Below are 21,117 nucleotides of genomic sequence, written 5' to 3'. Positions count from 1 at the left end.
GGAGACAAAGCCGGGCAGGGCTCCAGATCCCTCAGGTTGAGAAAAGGACCCCAAGCCCAGGCAAGTAAACAAAGCCTGCAGCCTGGATCCGTGGATTCCTCGGCTGTAAATCAGGGCCAGAAGTTCATCAGGATGTTGTCTCGAGAGGCGAGAAGAGAACACAGAGCTGAGTAAAGCCCCCACCCAGCCTGGAACCCAGCCTCTCAAGTGGTGAGCAAGCAGCAGGTAAGGGGGGGCCACAGGGCTCCCACCTCAGCTTAAATCTCTGCGTCACCACTCAGTGAATCGGTGATGTTGAGCAAGTGACTTACCGCCCTGTGCCTATATCCCCTGTAAATGAGGATAATTATACTATAATTTAAGATCGTATGAATTAATCCATATAAGGCACTTAAAACAGTGCCTGGCCCAGAGTAAGCTCTACGTGTGAGCTGTTATTTATCAGAAGATTACAAATGTTAAAATAGTCGTTCTGGCCTCTCTTGTAACCAGGGAGACTCGGTCCAACAGGGCTGCTGTGAGGTCAGAGAAAGTAAGCCGGGAAGCTGTGCTCTCAAGCCCTCACTTGGTGACAGCGTGGGCTATCTCTGCAGGCTGCCCTTCACCAGAAGTTGCCTCTCCGCTTTATGTCTCTGGTTTTTTTCAAGGATTGGAGTCCTTCCCTATGGGTGCTAGAGCTAAGTGTTTGTCAAGTTTATGAGCTTTCAGAGACAACCAGGCCTCCCCATTTTTATAAAGACTGAGATAAGAATAGTTTATAAGATTAGAGGTTTGTCATCATCCTCCGCCTTGATGTCTCTCTTGTGTTCTCTCTCTCTCTCTCTCTCTCTGTCTCTCTGTCTCTCTCTCTCTTCCTCTGTCTCTCTCCCTCCCAGTTTCCTCCTCTTTAAAAATCCAAAGTGCAAGCTGGGAAGAGCAGCCCCCGGTCCTATAAACACGCTGTTCAAATAAATGACACATTTAGGAGAAGGTGGAAGCATCATTTAAAGGTGATCACTCTAAAACAACCGTGTCTGGGCAATTTGTCATGAAGTATTTCTAGCTGTTGCCAGAGATCATTTTTTTCTGTAAATCTTGATGTTGGCTCATAATTTTCAACTTTTGACCCTTTAAAACTGAGATGTAGGATTTCCATAAGCTTTGGGGACAGGATGTTTTTAAAATAACTTTTTAAGAAGCCATCTACCCCCAGGGAAGTTGGAAGGAGCCCTGCAGAGGGGGCTAGGATCCGTAGATCCCTGCCCCATTCTTTATGATCCAAGAGTGTTCCAGTCCAAGGACTGGGCAAGCTTCTTCCCGATTCTCTGCAGGTTGACAAATCCCCATGCCATGCCCAGAGCTACCTGGCCTGCAGGTGGTCATGGAGACATGGATACACCCCCCAGTGCTGGGCGGGGGGCTTGTTGCGGCCCACCCCTGCTCGTCTGTCCAGCCTCACACCCTGCACCCCTGCACGCACAGACTCAGGGTGCCAGCGGCAGGTCCTTAGTCTTCCTGTACAGTTTCTCATCTTCAAGCTTTTGCGCAGACTGTTCCTCTGCCCAGCACGCTCCTCCTTTCATTCTTTTGTCTTGTCCTCCTTCGTCGAAAATTCTAGCATTATCACCTCCAGGAAACAATGGGAAGGTCCCCTCCTCTGGGCTCCCAAGCCCAGCATCTCCTCCCCCTGTGTATCCCTTGGCACTAATCACACTGTGGGGAAACTGCCTGTTTACTTGGGCATCTTCCCCACCAGGCCAGGAGCCCGTTGAGCTTTGGGTTCCTAGGCCCGGTCCAGGCACGAGCCTGGAAGACGTGAGGCCCTGGGATAGAGTAGGGCTTAACTTTGGCCTCAAATGTAGTGCTCCACTGCTCTCCCAGCCCTGACCCTGCCTGGGGTTGGGCTACGTATCCTTTCTGAACCTTACTTATTTCTATAAATGGACTATCAGTAGTACCTACCTTATAGACTTAATCTAAGAGTTGTTCGGGATGCTTGGCTGGCTCAGTCAGTGGAGCATGGGACTCTTTGATTTGGGGGTCATGAATTCAAGCCCCACATTAAGCACAGAGATTACTTTTAAAAATTAAACTATAAGAAAAAGAATTATTGGTGGACACTAACAGGCTCTATGGTATTAACTCCAAATCTTCACAAGTAAGTCCTATTGGCAGAACCCATTCTCCAGATGAGGAAGCTGAGTCACAAAGAGATGTTGAGTAACTTGCCTGAGGTCAGTAGGGAGAACCAGGGCTCAAGGCCAGATGGGCCCTGATTCTAGAGCCTGTGCCCCTGACCACTATCATGCATGGAGCCCTAACAACGTACATGGAGCCCTCCACCTGGCACACAGTAGGTTCTCCATATGGACAGTGGCTGCCATTGTCGACAGTTGTTGATAGCTCCATTCATTTTTGTAGTCCGTTTTTAGATGGAAGAAATGAGACTGGTCACAACACGAGAAGAAGGACTTGAGAGCTGGAGAAGGGAAGAATAGGGGAAAACAAGGAGAGGAAACAGGGAAAGAGTTGAGACTGGGGGTAGGCGGGCAGAGGCCAGAGCAGCAGGGCTGGGACGTGAGTTGGCGGGGGCCTGGGAGGCTGCTGGGGGAAAGCGCTGCACCAGGTTGGCCATCTGAGCACAAGACCACCACTGGCTTCCTCGCTCTTAGAAAGTGAAACCCCAAACTCTGGGATGCCCTGGTGGCTCAGCGGTTGATCCCGGTCCTGGAATCGAGCCCTGCATCAGGCTCCCTACAGGGAACCTTCTTCTCCCTCTGCCTGTGTCTCTTCCTCTCTCTCTGTGTCTCTCATGAATAAATAAATAAAATCTTAAAAAAAAAAAAAAAAAAGAAACCCCAAACTCCATCACTGAGCACACAAAGCCCACAGTGGTATAACCCCAGATCACCATTCTTGCCCTGTATCCCACCTCTCCCCCACCACACACATCCTGTGCTCCAGCCACCCTACCTTGTCCTTCACCCCTCTATACGTTTGCACACACTGTTCATTTGCCTCAAATGTCCTTCATTTCTTCCAGCCCTGATGGACTCCTACCCATCCCTTGATACCCACTTCAAATAGCCCCTCCTCTGGGAAACCTTTTTTGATACCCGTAGCCGATCATATTCATTCTTCCCCTTTCCGGAGTGGACTTCAAGGCTAGGGACTGTGTCTTACTCCACTCTGGGCCGAGTGCCCAACCCAGAACTGGACACAAAGTCATTACTTAGGAAAAACTTGTTGGGCTTTCTTTTTTTATTTTTATTTCTTTATTGAGTAAATCCATCCTTAAATCAAGGGCAGGCCCTAGTGAAACCACACACATACATCTCTGGTGTCTAGGAGAGCTAGAACACGGAGGCAAGGGCTGAGTAAGACTAGGAGAGAACTCATCCTTCCCAGGGATCCAGGTCAATGGGGCTCTGGAACTCTGTGAGAGATGCCTAGAAAATGCTGCCTGAGACAGTTCATACCTGGGACCCTACTCCAAGCACCTCTAGGCACAACCCAGAGAAGGCTGCAGATGCCAAACAAGCTGGAAGCCTGTCCCCTCTCACTCATTGGACCTCTGTAAAATGTGGAACTCAAGACTGACCCTGCAGGGAGGATGCTGGGCTGTCAGTCTCCTACTCTTACGGTCTAAGACCACATTGGCTTTTTCAGCAGCTTTTGGCTTGTGGTCAACTCAAACCCCCAGATCTTTTTCACTGGGATGGCTGCCAAGCCACATCTTGTGTATTTGATTTATGGCTTGGGTTAGCTAAGGCCCACTCCTGCTCCCCAGAAGCCAGCAGGAGGAGGCGATGGTGTCCATACCCCTAGGATAAAGAGCCATTGCAGGCCCCCAGCCCAAGAGCCTCTGTGCAAATGTGGGTAAGCTCCCCCTCCCCTGGTTTGTGTTTCTAAGCCCTTACACTTGAGGCACCAAGTGCCAGGACCTCTTGAGTGAGAAATTCATTAGCATTAAAGTCACAGGCCACCAGAGCTCAAGCAGACCAACTGTGGGTTCCTGGGGAAAGCAGTGGTTCTGGAAAGACCCAGAAGGTCACGGAGAGAGAGGCAAGTATTGGAGGCCCAGGATCCCAATGTCCAAATGTCCTGGAAAAGGCCCTGTATAACTCTGAGCCTCCATTTCTCGTCTGCAGAATGGGGTGACAAATCCTGATCTCATGGCGTTGTTAGCACAGAGGTGCCCATGCAGGGAGTGTCTTCCAGGCATAGTAGTGTCTGTGTAGGGGTCATAGACAGGGGGCCCAAGCGGGCCCCAAGGGCCCAGTAATGCCCAGCTCTTACTCCATTACACTGAATGAGAAACTGAGGCACTGAGCTTATACCACCTTTGTAGATACTGCTCCTGCTCAGCCAAATGGGCTTCTCCCCAGGGATTGCCTTTTTATTTTTATTTTTTTTTTAATATTTTATTTATTTATTCATGAGAGACACAGACTGAGAGAGAGGCAGAGACACAGGCAGAGGGAGAAGCAGGCTCCATGCAGGGAGCCCGACATGGGACTTGATCCCGGGACTCCAGGATCACACCCTGGACCAAAGGCAGGCACTAAACCGCTGAGCCACCTAGGGATCCCCGAGATTGCCTTTTTAAATGCCACTGTTCAGAAAGGCCACACTCCCTAAAGTGACCCCCTCCCCGTACACCTGCCTCAGCCCCTGGTGGTCACCTCCACGCCCATCACAAACCGTGGATGGTGTCGGTGTCCCTCGGTCGCTGTCCTAGACCCTCGGCTCCATGAACAGGGCCCTAGCCTTCCTCATTCACCGCCCTTCCTCCCCGGCCTCAGCACAGCCAGACGGGGCAGCGTGTGCGGAGCAACTGGAAGGATCTTTGGAAACATTCCTTCGGACTTTGGCTACAAATCCAAATTGCGTGAAAGAGAAGCGTATTTATTTCCCTGCACCGCAAACAGGGTCACTTCCCCTGCCTGGGCCTCTGTTTCCCCAGCTGTAAAATGAGGTGTGAAATGAGAGGCTGAGCTAGCTTTTCTCTAAAGTCCTCCTAGCCCTGAAGACTCCTAGGGGGCACGGAAAGGGGGAAAGGACCGTATTGAATCGTATAGCCCTATTGGGTTGAAGAAAACCACTTCTGCCAGGAAATCTCTCTCACTGTGTCACTTTCTCCACTAGCCTAGGAAAAAAAAAAAAAACTGCCCCGCACAGGCCCAGGCCTGCGGAGCCCACGCTGCAAAAGTCACAGGCTCCTCCTGCCCCGGGCCCAGGCGCAGGGGCCCCTGAAAGGTGTGTGGTAGCTGCTTCCCTGGGGGGTCCCGGGCTTTGTTGCCTTAACCGAGCACACAGAGCAGGTAAGAAATTCCAGACATGTTCTCCGCTGACAGCTAATTGTGTCCTTTATTAATGACCATGGCTTTCTTAGGGCAGGTGGGAGGAGGGGGGAGGCCAGCCTCAGCCCAGGGGGCTCCCTCAGGTGGAGCTATGACCACATTTCTGGATCTCATAGAAAGGGAAGTGCGACATGAAGTGACCCCGAAAATCCATCCCACCCCACCCCCCAGCTGGAGAAGGGAGGGAGGCTTTCCTGACTCTCCAAGCCCCCGCAGGGGTGGCTGGCGCCGACACAATGTTGCAGGGGTTTGGGAATCTGGCAGACCAGGTTCTGGGTCCCAAGGTGGCCTCTTAGAGCACAGACACCAAGGGACAGTGGACGGCCCAGAGGTGACCCGCAGGAGGGCTATGGCCCATGGGCAGCGTTGGAGATGCTCCCGGGCTACATCCGGCCATCATCCCCCAAATCCCTCCCCCAGCTTGTGGCACCAGGACTGGGCCCGCCAGGCCCTTCCTCAGTGACCCACTGCACCACCTGTCAATACAGCAGCCAGATGTGCCGGGGGACTTGGGCCTGGCCCTGCCAGATGTGTCAAGCTTTCCAACACATCCGGCTTCCCCTCCGACACATCGTGATTATTATTTAACACTTGCTTTTCCAGCATCTGTAAGTCCCAAGGATTTGCAGGCTGGGAGGCTCCAGCGTGTCGATCCAGCTTAAGGTCTGGGGGCCCAGAGCCCACTGCTCATCAAAGGGCCTGTTTTCTCAAGGACGCAGTGAGGACCTTTACGAGCCCTCTTGCAGGGATCGCCTAGAGCTGGAGGGAGGGCTTCGTCTGTTGCCTGCTTTGTCATCGGGATCCTGTTAGCCTGGAGAGGGAGGTGGGGTGTACAGCATTAACCCAATTATAGAAGAGGGATGTGAGGCTCAGAGAGGGACATAATGAAGAAGTAGCCGAGCTAGGACTTGAACCAAGCAGCAGAAGTAGCACGTGCAAAGGCCCTGAGGTGAGAGGAGGCCTAATGTGCTCCAGGAGAGCCAGGGGGTCCGGGTAGCTGGAGTGCAGTAGACGAGAGGGAAAGCAGTAGGAGGTGAGTTCAGAGAGGTGAGGGGGATACAGTTACACCACAAAAGATAAAATATCATGGATAAATTTAACCAGGGAGGTAAAGGGGGCTTTATAGGCTATTGGGTTTTACTTTGAGGTGGGAACTGTTGAAGACCTTTGAGCAGAAGAGCGACACACAGCTGATTCCTGTTCCGCAGGATCCCTCTCTGGCTGATTTGTTGAGAACAGATTGCAGCTAGAGGCAAGTCGGGAGGTAAGAGGGCAAGGGTGAGAGCCAGGAAACCAGTCGGGAGGCTACCGCAGTGATTTGACAGCCACCACACCTCGGCCTCTCGAGCTTCCCCGGTCTGGTATCGGGATTCCTGGGCTGGAGCCCAGTCTCCATCAGCCACTAACTGGCTGTGTGACTTTAGGCAAGCCACCGTTGCTCTCTGGGTTGTGTATTCTCTGGTCAGAAAATGAGGAGCTTGGACCAGAAGATGGTGAAGGTTCTCCTGACTTCCAGTGACCCGACCCCGCGGGCCTCCCCAGCCTCATCTCCCACCTCTGCCAGCCTTGAACTTCATGCCTCAGTGACCCTGAACTATCTGTAGCTCCCACACACACACACCATGCGCCTGTGCGCAGGCTGTCCCCTCCGCCTGCGGCACCCTTCGCCACCAGCCACCCCGCACATGGAGAGCCCGTGTTCTTCAGCATATCTCAAGCTCACGTGCATCTCCAGAGTCTTCCCCTGACCCAGTCCCCTTCCTCAGGGACCCGGGGCACTCCGACAGGCCACGCCAATCTCCCAGAGACAGTAGATGAAGTGGTTGTGAACTCAGAGCTGCCTTCAAATCCCAGCTGCATCTCTGAAACGGCCTAATGTTATTGAACCTCTGTTTCCTCCCCTGGAAAACAGAGATAATTCTATTTGCTACTCCTGGGGTCAAGGTGAGGATTCAGTGAGATTGTAAAGCATCTGACCCAGTGCCTGGCACGTAGTCACTGTCTGGGATCCGTGAAACCAGAGTCTAGCTACGGAGACCCGGCCGTTGAACGAACATGGGGGGTGGCCCTGGACAGTGTGAGCCCAGATTCCCGGAATGGCCCTGGCCAGGACCCTGGGACAGCCTCCCAGCAGCCCCATGGCCCAAGGGCATTCCTGTCCACCCCTCCTGTCACCAGCCGCTCCTCCACTCACCTCCTCCATCAGGGCCTGGTCAAAGCTGCCTGCCGGCAGCCACTCAGCACTTGAAAATGTCCTTAATTGCTTCACCAGAGTGGGGAGTCACCCTGCAGGCAGATAATTAAAAAGTTCAGAGCTTGATTAATTGGGAGGAAATTGGAGGAATGGGGCTGCCTGCGGGGCGTGCGGGAGCTCTCAGCCCCTGCGTGGGGATGGCACGAAGGGAGGCAGGCCAGAGCGGGACCAGGGCCTAGCATAGGATCCAGAGGCTGGACGCACCGGGCCTGAAACCTGCCTTCGCAGGTTGTGGGGTTCAGGGTCTGGATCCACAAGATACTGTGAGTTCCACCCCTGCTACACACACACACACACACATATACAACTAGAGGGTAGACCTCAAAAGACCCAATGGTTATGAAAGTTCTGGTTACTCTGGCCTGGGGGCTGAGGCACCTACAGCCCCCTTGTAGCCCATCATTTAGGCTCTGTGGCAGGCAGTGAGCAGGACAGGCATGGTAGCTGCCTCATGGTGCTCATACTTGAGCAAGTGGAAAGGTGGGAGGTGGAGACAGGTATAAGCCAGGTACCAAGAAGGATGAAGGTGGGATGGCTTGAGACCCCATTACTGGGGGCACAGGGAGGAGCTCTGGGGGCTCCGACGTGGTCTGGGGGACTCAGAGGCCTAGAACAAAGTCTCCAGTCCATACACTAGCTGAGTGACCTTCAGCATAAGATTCCGTATTTCTGAGCCTCAAGCAGTCAGTCAACACACACACACACACTTCCTGAGGCCTCCTGGCCATCACATCTCAGCCCCTGGGTCTGGGAGGTTCCAGACATTACGGTTCCTGCTGGCACCAGGCTTACAGCCAAGTGCAGGAGGTAGACACTTAGAGCCACATAATCATGCAGCAATAGAGGCAAAGTGCCGATGCTTCGGGAGCACAGGCAAGAGGCCCCAAACCAGGTAGGGGGTGGCATCCTAGGGGAAGGTCAGAAGGTGATTTGGGTGGAGCCAAGGTTGGAAGGATCTAGAGGAGTTAGCCAGGCTGGCGCTGACCAGGGCAGAGGGAACTGCCGAGCAAAGGCCCGGAGTGGGGAGATGGAACACAGCTGGTGGGGGAGCTGGATGCAGTCTACTGAGACCGGGGCCCAGGGTGCAGCTGGGAGGTGCTAAGAGCTGGCAGGTGCTTAAGAGGTGCTGGCAAGGTGGGCCGTAGAGGGGAGGGCCAGAGCAGGCTGGGCTTGCCACAGGCACAAGGGAGCCATTGAAGGGTCTTGTCTTGAGCAGAGGAGGGATGCCACAGATGGCCAGCGTGGAGACCGGCTTTGGGAGGCCCTGGGATCCCCCCTCAGGCAAAGAGGAGACGTGTTAACACAGTTCCTGCTGCTGCCTTCTGACTTCTGTAGTCCTGCCAGCTGCTGGCGAGGATCCATAGAGCGTGGGACCCGGCAGGGGCGGGCAGGGGTAGCCTGGGCATGTGGGGGAGGTGAGGGGGGGTGTCGGGATGACTGACATCCCCTGGGTGGTCCCAGGAGGAGCTACCACAGCAGGGGAATGAGCCTGAGGCACTCCTTGGACTTGACCTGGCCAGGCTGGGTGGGCAGGGGAGGCCTTCTCAGGGAAGGAGAGGGAAAGAGGTAGAAAGGCAGGGTGGGACACTCTTTGTCAAGCTAGAACACTGAGGGCCTCGGAGGCAGGAGCTAGAAGGAACATGGACTGTGGGCGCACAGGCTCTGAGTGACTTTGGACACGGCATTCTGCTCTATGAGCCGGTTTCCTCGTCCCTAAAATGGAGACACCACCACCTACTACACAGGGAGACGGTGAGAACTGAATGAGGTTATGAGCGAGGGAAGCTGCTGGCCCAGCACCCCGCAGGCTCATGGCAGGTACACAGTGTTCCGAAGCTCCTTCTAGCCCAGAAGCTTGCCACCTGCTTCCAGCGTGGCTGTGCCCATGGCCCAGGGGACCAGGCACCCTTCCCAGCTCTGACCAGGGCCACTGACTCCACTGGTTTAACCTCAGCAGCAAAAGCGGGAGGCATGCAAAATTGCAAAAGCCACTTTGCGTGAGGAAGACTCCCAGACTCCTCTCGCTGCACCACAGGAGTACCACAGGCCCAGCTCAGACATCCTCAAGGCACAAGGCCCTGAAAATATGCAAATCAGTTTATCCACAATTTAAGGAGAATGTGGGACCCAGGGTTGAGTGCCCGAGCCTGTCCGTGGCCAGAGTCCCACAGGTGACAGAGGCCATAGCGATGGTCCCAGCCATGGCCGGAGTGGGCAGGAAGTGGCCCCGGGCTCACGGAGCAAGGAGGGCAGGGAGCTACCGGGGCAGCCAAGCCCAGCCTCCCTCCCTGGGCCCCGGACTCTCCATCCGCCCAAACTCCTCCCCCCAGCCCAAAGCCAAAACATCCTGGAGATCCCAGGGCAGGAAAGTGAGCCAGCTGCCGTTGAACCTGGCACTGCTGAGCCTGGAGCCCACTCCCTCTCTGCTCACAGTGGCCAGCAGTCAGGCCCGGTTGCAGGAAGATGTCCCAGCCCCCTGCTCAGTCATGGTCCCAGCCCCCTGCTCAGTCATGGCGGGGCCTGGGCCTTTGTCTAATGTCACAGTGCCTGACACGGGATAGGGCCTTCCCACATGCCTATTGAGTAAACTCATAACTCAACATCTCTCCAGCTGGACCCACGCTCCTGAGGGCAGGGTCCACATCTTTGTCTCCGTATCCACAGGGCTTAGCACATAGCGAGGTGGTGGTCCAAGAATGAATGGAAATAGGACAGCAGACACCTGTGTCCTGCTCAGTGTGAACCAGGCAGGCACTGCTGTACGTGTTTTCTCTAGATTAACTCATGTGATCTTCCCACCAAATAGACAGTACAAATGTACTGTCCCCATTACACAGCCAAGGGAACGGAGAGCCAGGGACCTTGCCCCTGGTCATGCTGTTACCAAGAGGCAGGCCTGGGATTCAGCCCTGGCAGCCAGCTCCACGCTCTACTTTCATCAGACCTCCTGCCCAGGTTCCCAGGAGCTAGACGGTGAGCCCGCCTCTGTCCAGACAGAGCCCTCTGCTCCACAGGACCCCCAGGAAGGCAGAGAAGCTCCTTCCTCACCCCCAAGGCTTGGCACACTGGGCCTGACTGAGCATTTGACCCCGCTGTGCCATCAGTGGTCTGGGGATTAAACCAGAGTCTCTGGGAAGAGAGTGAGGAGCAGAGCAGCAGGGCTGCCAGGGAGGCTGCGAGGATCACCCAGTGCCAATTAGCGGCCCCGCCGTGCCAGGTCCAGATGGAGCCCTGCCTCGGCCTGACTCAGGGCTCACTCGGTCAATTATCACCTATCCCCGGAGCCCAGGGGGCAGGTGGGGAGAAAATCTGTTTCCCCATAATCCTCCCTCCCTCTCCCAGCCTGCTGCCATCCCTGCCTCTAGTTGCCTGGCCAAGGGCTCTGGGCATCGGCAGAAGGCGGGTCCTGGCTGGCTGCTTTGGTCTCCAGTCCTGTGTTTGGGGGTCAGGCATTGCCTCTGTCTTGCTGAGTGGCCCAGCAAGCCCTGTCCCCTCTTAGGCCTGACAAATGGTCTCCAGTACTGACATTCAAGCCACCTGATAATCTCTACATCCAGGAATACCTGGGCAAGAGGTCTTTGGAATCACAAAGACCTGGAGTCAAGCCTCAGCTCTGTCATTTAGTAGCTGTGTGACCTTGACACAGCATCTTGCCCCCTCCAGGCCTCAGCTTCCTCATCTGTAAAATGGGGGGGGGGGGGGTGCGGTGATAATGGTACCACCTCCATGGGTAGTCACATAGATTTCAGGACAGAATCCATGAGAATCACCTGCACTGAGCTCGGCACCCGGAAAGCACATGATAAATGGAAAATCATAAAGGAATTATGATTGTCCTTGCATACTGGATGAGTAATAATAGCTGACATTTATATGGTACTTGCTGTGTATTCTGGGTGCCTATCAGCCGATCCGACCCTTGAGCCCCTCACTGTCCGCTCGGGGAGATAGACCTGCCTTCATTCTGCACCTACTATGCACCACACCTTGCATTAGGTGCTAGGGATGTAGAGACTAAAGACCCAGCCCCTACCCCAACCAGGGTTCACCAACCAGTGGGTTAGGTCCATAGTAGGATGGAGCAGGTGTCTGCTTGGCTTATAAGAGCCAACGATGCACATTTCTTCCCTACTCAATGTTCAGTTATGTGAGATTGGTACCTTGAAATTTGCCCTCGTGGGAGCCTTTACGCCACAGAAGTCGGCAAATACAACAAATCAGGGCTGTCCCCCTCCCCGCCCCAGACAGCCATGTTAGCACGTCACTGCTCAGAGCGTGTGTCTGGTGTCCTGAGTGGAGGTCTAAGGTGTCTGCTGTAGAAAGTGGAGATGGGCCTCCCAGAGGCGTCAGACCCCCGTCCCAGGGGAAAGGTTGAAGGGGAGAGGGGCATTCAGGCAAAGGGACCTGTGTGTGTGTGTGTGTGTGTGTGTGTGTAGCCAGGGCATCTAGGGAACTGCAAGCAGGTGAAAGAGGTGACAGGTGGGGCCAGAGAAGTGTGCCATAGGGTTACCAGAGACTGAGGGCATTCCTGGGACTTGGGACTTCCAGTCTGAAAACAGCAGGATGGGTTGTCACAGTAGTGGACGGGCCCCTGGGATGACCCACGGGGAGAGAAGCCGAGAAGTGGAGCGGGATCTGAGCAGCCACGCAGGTAATGGTGGCACGAAGGTGGCATTCCCTGGCCGCGTGTTTTCTCAGGACACCTTGTAAGGGGCATATTCGTTCATGGGACAGATATGTGCCCTGAGCATCTGCTCTGCTCCCACCACTCTGCCAGGAGTTAGAGACCCATTGAGAGCCACAAACCTCGTTCCTCTTCCCCTTTGCAGGCACTTCCAAGGCAGGGAAAAAACAACATGCAAGTTTATAGGCTGGCTTCTAATATAATTACCACTTATGACAAGGGCCAGTGAGGGACACGGAGAGGAGACAGTGTCGTGAGAGGATCCCTCTGGCCGGGGTGGTCAGGGAAGCCTCTCCAGGAAGTGAATTTAAGCGGAGGCCTGAAGGAGGAAGAAGATCAGCCACGGGAGGCAGGGACAGCGCTCTTGCCAATGTCTTCCAGAAGCGTCAGGAAGACCACAGAGCCAGCCTGGCGGGCTTCCGGGCCAGGACTGGGTGTAGGGTGGCTCTCAGGGCCATGGGGAGCCACGGGTGAGCTTAAAATAAACGGGGTGTGGTGGGTCTCATTCATTCTAATGGTCTCTCCAGGACTAGAGGGGATTGAGGGGGGCCAAAGTGGGGCAGGGAGACCCACTCAGAGACTCTGAGTGTACCCACACCTTACAGGTGTCATCAGCCCCTTTTCCAGAGGAGGGGACTGAGGCTCAGAGAGGGCGCCTATCAGAGGGACAGCTGCCAAATCTCTTCATTTCCCAGTTCTGTGCATGAAATCTGGACGTTGGCAGGACTGGATGTTTTCCCAGCTGAGAAACTAAGAGTAGCGTGGTCCCCAGGGCACAGGGTACTGGGGGCAGGCAGCTGTTCCAGATCTCTCTGTGGGCGAAGAGGGGCTGACCGGAGCTGAGGCCCCTCACACCCCACAGTCACACACTACGCCTGCGATCAGAATCTGCCTCTGCTGCCAAAGAGCCATGTGTGTCAGCTCCTCTCCGGGCCTCCGTTTCCTCAAATGTCAGATAAGGTGGTTGATCTGGGTACTCTTCCAGCTAATCACTTCATCCCTCCACCACCCACTGGGTACCCGGGAATCTTGCTGGGAATTTCCAGTCCAGCCAGGCGCTTACAGATTCCTGAGTGAGTAATTAAAATGGGCACCTCGACTCCGAATGGTGGCTTAGGGAAGGCTTCCTGGAAGAGGTGGTACCTGCACCAAGTCTCTTTAAGAGGAGTTTGATGACAATGGGAGGCAGTGGCAGGGAGTGAGGGCGGGGTGGACAGAGGCCAGAGATGTGGAGGTGGGCCTGGGGCAGGCACCATATGTGGTTGACCATGCGGAGCAGCAGGCACGAGGCTTGGGGTGGCAGGCACGGAGAGATGGGCAGGTGCCAGCCCTGCGGTTCTGGGGGCCCTGAGGAGTTTGGGGAGCTATTGTGGATATTTTTCACAGCAATTTTATGGTGACATAATTCGCATACCATAGAATTCAGCTATTTATGTTGTACAATTCAGTGATTTTTAGTGTATGCACAGCATTGTGCGACCATCACCGCAGTCAATTCTAGAACATGTCCATCACCTCAGAAAGAAATCCTATTACCCATTAGCAGTCACTCCCCGTTCTCTGCGCTCTCCAGTCCTTGGCAACCACTAATCTACTTGTGTCTCTATAGATGGCTATTCTGGACACTTTTCTATAAATGGAAGCGTATGCTATATAGCCTTTTGTGTCAGGCTTCTTTTATAAACATAATGTTGTCAAGGTTCATCCATGCTGTAGCATATATCTGCACTTTATTCCTTTTTATGGCTGAATAATATTCCATTGTGTGCCATTGTGGGTTTTTAAGTGACACAGAAAGGTTTGGACTTTAGAAAGCTGGCCGTGGAGGATGGGCAGGAGGAGGCCAGGCGGCCATGAAAGGCTAAGGTGTAGGTAGGAAGAGCTTTCTGGATGCTCGCAGGGGAAGGACGGCAGCAGAGAAGAGCCAGGATGGGGCACTGCTGGGGTGGGGAAGACCTGGTGATTGGCTGCGGGGGAAGAGGGTAGGGAGGAGGCATCCAGGGTTCCCAGTGACTGGGTGGAGGGTGATGTCACCTTCGAAGACAAAAGAGCAGGTTTTGTGAAGCATGGTTCTGATAGATACAGCAGCCCCAGATGCCCAGTGGGAGGAGGGAGGGGTGGCCGGGCAGCACACCGAATGAGGGAAGGCTTCTGGAGGAGGCAGCCTGGGGAGTCTGAGATGGGGCTAGGACACAGTGACAAGAGAATGCAGCCAGGAAGGTGGCCCAGATGGAGGGGGACCCACCAGCCCGACCCAGGGAATTGCCAGCAGATGGAAGGGGTGTGCTAAGCAGGGCAGGCTCTTTCCTGAATGGGAGCCGGGAGGGTCCTGATCTTGGGACCAAAGCCTTTCAGCATCTGTAAGGATGATCCTAGATCCCCACAGGAGCCCGGTGCCCCCATTCTACAAGGGAGCAAACCGAGGCTCAGAGAGGTCATCTGCTTAACTAGAGCCAGAGCTGCAGCCTGAGTGTCTCAACATGGCAGGGCTGTCTCTTCATCCAGCCTGCAGCAAAAGTTTGGTGCCTGAGAGGAAAATGAGAAGAGAGAGGGCAAGAGCGACCCCGAAACCAGTGCAGCAAAGTGGCGAGAGCCCTGGGCAGGTGCCCAGAACAGGAGCTGCCAATCCCTGTCCAGCACTCACGGAGCACTGTCATGTGTGGTTAGGGGAGCCCCTAGAGTCAGACCACCTGAGATGGAGTCTCGGCTCTGCCACTGTAAGCTCACATCCTGGCAAATTACTTCGACTCTGTGCCTTCCTGCCCCCATCTGAAAATGGGAGTCATAACACTCCCTCCATCAGAGGGCTGGGTAGGGGCTGGATGACTTGCTATGGGTTAAGTCCTTAGCACGCTGCCAGCATTTCATAAGAACTCCATAAATGTTGGCTGTTTCATATTCACCCTCTGAAGTCCTGGTTTCCCCATCTGTACAGTGGAAGTGCTAATAACTCCCCAGAGCACTCATTGTCATCCTCCTTGGATGACACGAGTGGTGTCACGATGACCTGGGTGGTGATATCAAAGTCCTGACTTTGCTCTTGCCTGATCAGTTCTTTAAGGACTAGGCTGGAACTGGCTCTTTGAGGTCCCTGCAGGGCCTGGTCAGGGTGGCATCAGCCCGCTTGTTTGTTAGCTGGCTGCCACCTCCTGAAAGCCCTCTCCAAAAGACAGGCAAACTCGGGCCCCAGGGGGAGGGCGCTGCCTTCTAGCAACCCAGGGGGAATTGTCCATGGTGTATATACCGAGTACTTGTTTTATCCAGCAAGCCCCGAGACTGTAATGACAACCCCCCGCCTCCCCTATGCCAGACACTGTCCATCGCATGGAGTCCTCGTGGCCACTTTTTGGGGTAGATGCTCTCATACCAATGAGAAAACTTGAGCTCAGAGAGGTTGAACTACTTGTCTGAGGTCACCCAGCAGATTGGTATTTAAACCAGATACAGTTCAATAATGCCAGGAATTATTCCAGGCATTTTTACCTAAATTTAATCAATGTCATCCTCACCATAATTATAGGAGGTAGATACAATTGTCCCCATTTTGCAGATAAGGAAATAGCTTTAGTGACCGGCCCGAGGTAGAGCGGGGATTTGCCAAGCAGCCTGCACACTAACCACCATTCTTCCCTGCCCTTCTAATCCCATGATCCCCAAAGCCTAAGCTCTTCCCACTTTGGAAGGCAACTTCAAGAAGTATGAATGGAGCATGTGCTGGGTGCTGGGTTCTGTGCTAGGCACAGGGGACGGAGCTGTGAATCAGACACGGCTCCCACCCTGAGGGAGCCAAGAGCATGACAGGGGTCCCCTTGATGAATAATTATGACCAGGGAGCAGATCTTTCTGAACTCCAGTAATGTAAGCATCAAGGAGGATGGGATCTCTGAGGCTCGAGCTGGTTGAGGGGTTTAGGGGAGGGCAGTTGCCTAAGATTTTAACTTGGAGGATAAATTTGAAGACTGGGGCTAGAAAAATGATTTTGGGAAATGTATGTTGGCCATTTACATGTGAGGAGAAGGATGCTCTGAGGGGTGGGGTTGCTTGCCGACGGTCCCACGACACACAGGCATGGGATGTGATCCAGGTGAGCTCCCCTGTCCTGTTTAGCCACCTTTTACCCCAGGGGGGAACCTACCTGTTGCAAAGCTCTTCCCGGTCCACCTTCTCACTTACCCCTGGCATGATCTCCCCCTCCCCAGGCTCCACAGCAGAGCTGGGATTATGAACCCCAGTAAGCAGAAGAAGAAAGGGAGGCAGGAAAGGGGCAGGGCCTGGACCCCAGGCCTTCCGATGCCCAGCCCAGGCCTAGGGTAGGGTGGATTTGCACGCAGGTCCACACAGGAGGGTCATTGCTTGTAGAACCTAAGCCCTGAGCTGCAGGGCCTGAACCCGAATCCTGAGCGTCCCCCCCACCCCAGCACAGGGAAGAAGGCCAATACCCTTGGAAGATGCCAGGTTGCTGATTGCCCATCAAGTGCAAGCATTTCCCTGCTCAGGCTGTCCCTGGTACTGCAGGCTCCCTTTGGTGAAATAAAATGATCCAGCACCTACTACAATAACAGCTCAATTCATCGAGCACCTGTGCTGTGCACGCCTCCTGCCCCGTGCCTTACACACTATACCAAATTCCCCCGGTGGCCTTCAGAAATGAGTCTCAGAATCATAATTTTACAAATAGGGAAACTGAGTCTCAGGAATGATTAAGCCATTTTTCTATGGCCATACAGCCAGTAAAAGGCCAAGCTGGGACTCAAACCCAGGTCTAACTACTTCCAAAGACAGTGTTCTTTTCTGCTCTACTACATTGCCTTTCTGCATGGCCTGCACTGTGCTAGGACTTGTCTACTGTCATCATCTCAATCATCTGGAAGCCAGGAACCTAGTTATAAGAATCAGGGCTCGGCCAGCCATTAGTGAGTGAGACTGGGCCATATAGGTCTGGCCCCAGACCCCTTCGGAGTTTGCAAAACAAGTCAGGATTGAGCCTAGAAGCTGTGGCACAGCCAACCTGGAAACGGTGAAGCGGGATTGCTAGGGGCCCCAGGTGAGCCCATAGATAGCTTCAGAGATGAGAAACCAGGTAGCCTGGACCCTTCTGGGCAGAGAGGACTGCCATGTTGGAACCTAGAGATCCCCAAGAGCCTTAGGAGATGGGTTTCCCAACAGTGGCTCTCCATGGCCCCTGCGTGATGCTGTGTGGCCTCTCCAGGAGACTACAAGGTCTTCCCATGCTTTGTGGCCTCTGAAACCTCTGTAACCTCATCCGGTTTCCCCAGCGACTCTCTTTGTCTCCTGTACCAGGGTGCCCGTCTGGAACCTTCAAGGCCAACCAAGGGGACGAGGCCTGCACGCACTGCCCCATCAACAGCCGGACCACCTCAGAAGGGGCGACCAACTGTGTCTGCCGCAACGGCTACTACAGAGCAGACCTGGACCCCCTGGACATGCCCTGTACAAGTACGCTTGGGGCCCCTGCAGAGCGATGCCTCACCGGGTCCCCAGGCCCCCTGCAGAAAGCTCAGAGCAAGGGTTGGGCAGCGGCCTGGCTCCAGCCAGCCCTTCCTGAGTGGGGAGCAGCCAATTACCTGGTGGGAGGGGAAATGAAAAACTGGTTGGAAAAGAACCATCCTGGGGTAGTTGTGCTGCCAGCAGGCAGCTACCGTGGAGCTGGCATCTGGCTCCTTACCTCCTCCCGCTAGTCACATGGAGGATAAAGTGAAGGTCTCGATTCACAAAGGGACGGTGAATGGGAGGCTTGGCAGAAACAGAACCAACACAGGTGGTGTCTGTGACAGCAACGATGCCCAGTGTTCTAACCTGGCAGCGGCCGCCTGAATCTCAGGCCAAGGTTCTCTAAGAAAGCAGTGGCTGGGAGGGCCATCTTACAACCCCTGTATCAGGCAAGAACGGAATCCAGCTGCCAGCAACAGAGAGCTGACCCCAGGGGCTTACACCACAGGACTGATGGACTCTCTCACACAGCAGAACCCCAAAGATAGGCAAACCCAGGAAGTTCTCTGGGACCTGGCTGGCTCACTCTGCTCTGCCATTCTCAGCGTGCAGTTCCTAGCCTTCGGGTCACTTCACAGTCCAGCATTGCTGCTGAAGCTCCAGCCATCACACACATTCTAGGCAGAGGAGAAGGGAAGGGACAGAAGGACATTTTACAGCTGTCTCCTCTTTTTTTTTTAAGAGTTTATTTATATACTCACGAGAGACACAGAGACAGAGACACAGGCAGAGGAGGAAGCAGGCTCCCCGTGGGAAGCCTCATGTGGGACTCGATTCCAGGACTCTGGGATCACAATCTGAGCCAAAGGCAGACGCTCAACCACTGAGCCACCCAGGCACCCCCAGCTGTCTCCTTTAAAGAAAAAGTGTTGGCCAGCAACTTCTACAGCATATCAGTGGCCAGCCCTTCAGCACAGGAGGCTGGGAAATTAGTCTCCTAGCTGGACATATTGCCACCCTGAATAAAATTGGTTTCTTTTAGAAAGAGGAAGGGAAAAGAGAAATCGGGTGGCTATAGTCTCCAACACACAAAGACTCGCCCTAGTAACACACACCGAGGAGGCTGGAGTCCAGGGAGAAAGGGCTAAACCGATATGCGGCAATATGAGAGTTCTATTCTAGAAGCATCTCTCAGGTGGATGGAGGGGAGAAAGGAGTTGAAGGAAGCCTTTGGGGGCCTGGGCTGGCGCCAGGGCAGTGGGCAGAGAGCCGTCTCTTGGGAATGAACCTCCGCAGCCCCCTCTGACCGACACCTCTCCCCACCCTCAGCCATCCCCTCCGCGCCCCAGGCGGTGATCTCCAGTGTCAACGAGACATCCCTCATGCTGGAGTGGACCCCGCCCCGCGATTCAGGGGGCCGCGAGGACCTGGTCTACAACATCATCTGCAAGAGCTGCGGCTCGGGCCGGGGCGCCTGCACCCGCTGTGGGGACAACGTGCAGTACGCGCCCCGCCAGCTGGGCCTGACTGAGCCGCGCATTTACATCAGCGACCTGCTGGCTCACACCCAGTACACCTTCGAGATCCAGGCCGTCAATGGCGTCACCGACCAGAGCCCCTTCTCGCCTCAGTTCGCCTCCGTGAACATCACCACCAACCAGGCAGGTGAGCACTTCGAATGCATGCTCCAGGTCGGGGCAGGAGGGGTGGGGGGCAGGCAGGGTATCCTGCCAGCCCTGGTCGGAGACACACACACACCCCCCGTGGACTGGCTCCCACCTTCCCAAGCCTGAACTCACCCGGGAGAGTAAGCGCTCCCTCTCCGGTGCTGTGGTGTTCATAACAATTGCTGTCGCGTGGTGAACGTGTGTTGTTGAAGGTAAGCGTGAAGCTGCTGGAACAAAAAGGCTCAGTGTTCGGTGGTTAAAAGAACACAGAATTTCAGGCCTGTCTCATGGAAGAGTCCAGGGGTCAGCAATGCAGATTCGTGGGTAGAGCGGATCCACTTAGAGATGCGGAGGTCCAGGTTCTTACGTTTGTGTCAACGCCCCCCCACCCCGCCCCGTGCTCCCCGCCTGCGTGCGTGGTGGGAGCTGAGGCACAGGGATGTCCATCTGCAGGGATGGTGGGAGAGAGAGGACCCAGGGAAGCTGGACTGGCACTCATCACTTCTGTGCACACTCCCCTGGAAGAAAACCTGGTCATGTGGCCTTGCCAAGCCACAAAGGAGGCTGGCAGATGTGATCCCTCCCAGCCTAACCAAAACCTCTCACAGCAGGCGGTGAGGAGACAGCCAGTAGATATCTAGCAGTTTCCACAGGCACCTTCAGCCCACTCCAGTCCAGCTCCAGCAAACTTTTCTCCCTCAGCTCACCTTTCATAATCCTTTCTGGGACCCCCATGTCACCCTCCATCTCCTGCCTTGCTTCCTTCATGGCAAAAATGTTGCCAAACAGTGAAGTCTCACTACTACCACCATTTCCTCTTCAATCCACTCCACTGAGGTTCTGGCCCCATCTCTCCACCAAGACCACTGTGCCCTGGGTCACCAGGTGACTTCCATATGGCCAGGTCCAAGAGACATTTCCCAGCCTCATCCCCCCAACCAAGGGCCATGTGAGATTTCCAGGACCTCATGGTACCTGTGGATTGAAAATTCTGAGTGTGCCCCTCAGTTATTCACTCAACAACTCTTGCCAAGCTCTGCTGCAAGCGGGGTCTGGGCCCTGTCCAAGGAAGAGACAAGGGAGGCCAGGCTCCAGGAGAGAAGGTGAATGGGCTACCCACCTTATATTTCAGATGTCCAGCGGGGTCCACACAATAACTTCTCAGGGGATCCAGAGATGGAAGTCCGGGAAGGCTTCCTGTAGGACGCAGGATTTGACCTGCAGCTTAAAGGACTAATAAGACGTTTAAAGGAGCGATACAAAGAGATCTCTTTTGAGAATGAGGAAGAGCATGAACGAGGACATGGAAGGAGAAGGGTCAGCCAGCTCCACCCAGTTGAGGGGTACTGTCTATATATGACCTCACTGCATGCCCCGGGCCACCTGGAGTAGAAGGCATCCATGTCCCCATTTTACCGATGATGCTCAGAGAAGTCGAGTCACAGAGCAGGAAAGGGAAGGAATCTACTAGGTCTAAAAGATTCTTGTGCTTGGGCACAATCCAGGGTATGGCCAAGGAAACTTGAGTTTGACTAAGGGTCTGACGGTGCGTGTGAGCGAGTGTATTTGTGAGGATGTGTGGTGTGGGTGTGTCACTCACTGTATGTGCTTGGGTGACCATGTGTTTATGATTGTGATCGCATGTTCTGTGGCCATGTGGCTTCTTATTTATACATGCATTCATGAGCATGGGTGTGTCTGAATCTGAGGGGCTTGGAA

General features: G+C 54.5%; 1 protein-coding gene and 1 long non-coding RNA gene across 4 annotated transcripts in view; one reads left to right on the top strand and one right to left on the bottom strand.

The window, feature by feature from the left end:
* EPHB2 (EPH receptor B2) overlaps positions 1-21,117 on the top strand; it is a 124,417-nt gene that overhangs the window by 61,784 nt on the left and 41,516 nt on the right. For all 3 annotated transcript variants that reach the window (XM_038531659.1, XM_038531658.1, XM_038531657.1), the window contains exons 3-4: positions 17,582-17,737; positions 19,061-19,396. In XM_038531659.1, coding sequence (XP_038387587.1) covers positions 17,582-17,737; positions 19,061-19,396 — 492 coding nt within the window. The remainder of the gene's footprint in view (positions 1-17,581; positions 17,738-19,060; positions 19,397-21,117) is intronic.
* Positions 5,435-10,086, bottom strand: LOC111093615. Its single transcript, XR_005356034.1, has 4 exons — positions 9,987-10,086; positions 7,537-7,628; positions 7,066-7,243; positions 5,435-6,588 (listed from the first exon to the last, which is right to left on the bottom strand). It is a non-coding gene; the product is annotated as an uncharacterized LOC111093615 (long non-coding RNA).

The sequence above is a fragment of the Canis lupus genome, chromosome 2 (assembly GCF_011100685.1).
Source record: "Canis lupus familiaris isolate Mischka breed German Shepherd chromosome 2, alternate assembly UU_Cfam_GSD_1.0, whole genome shotgun sequence".
Classification (NCBI taxonomy): domain Eukaryota; kingdom Metazoa; phylum Chordata; class Mammalia; order Carnivora; family Canidae; genus Canis; species Canis lupus.
The sequence above is the reverse complement of the archived record's forward strand: the minus strand, read 5'-3'. Positions and strand labels throughout refer to the sequence as shown.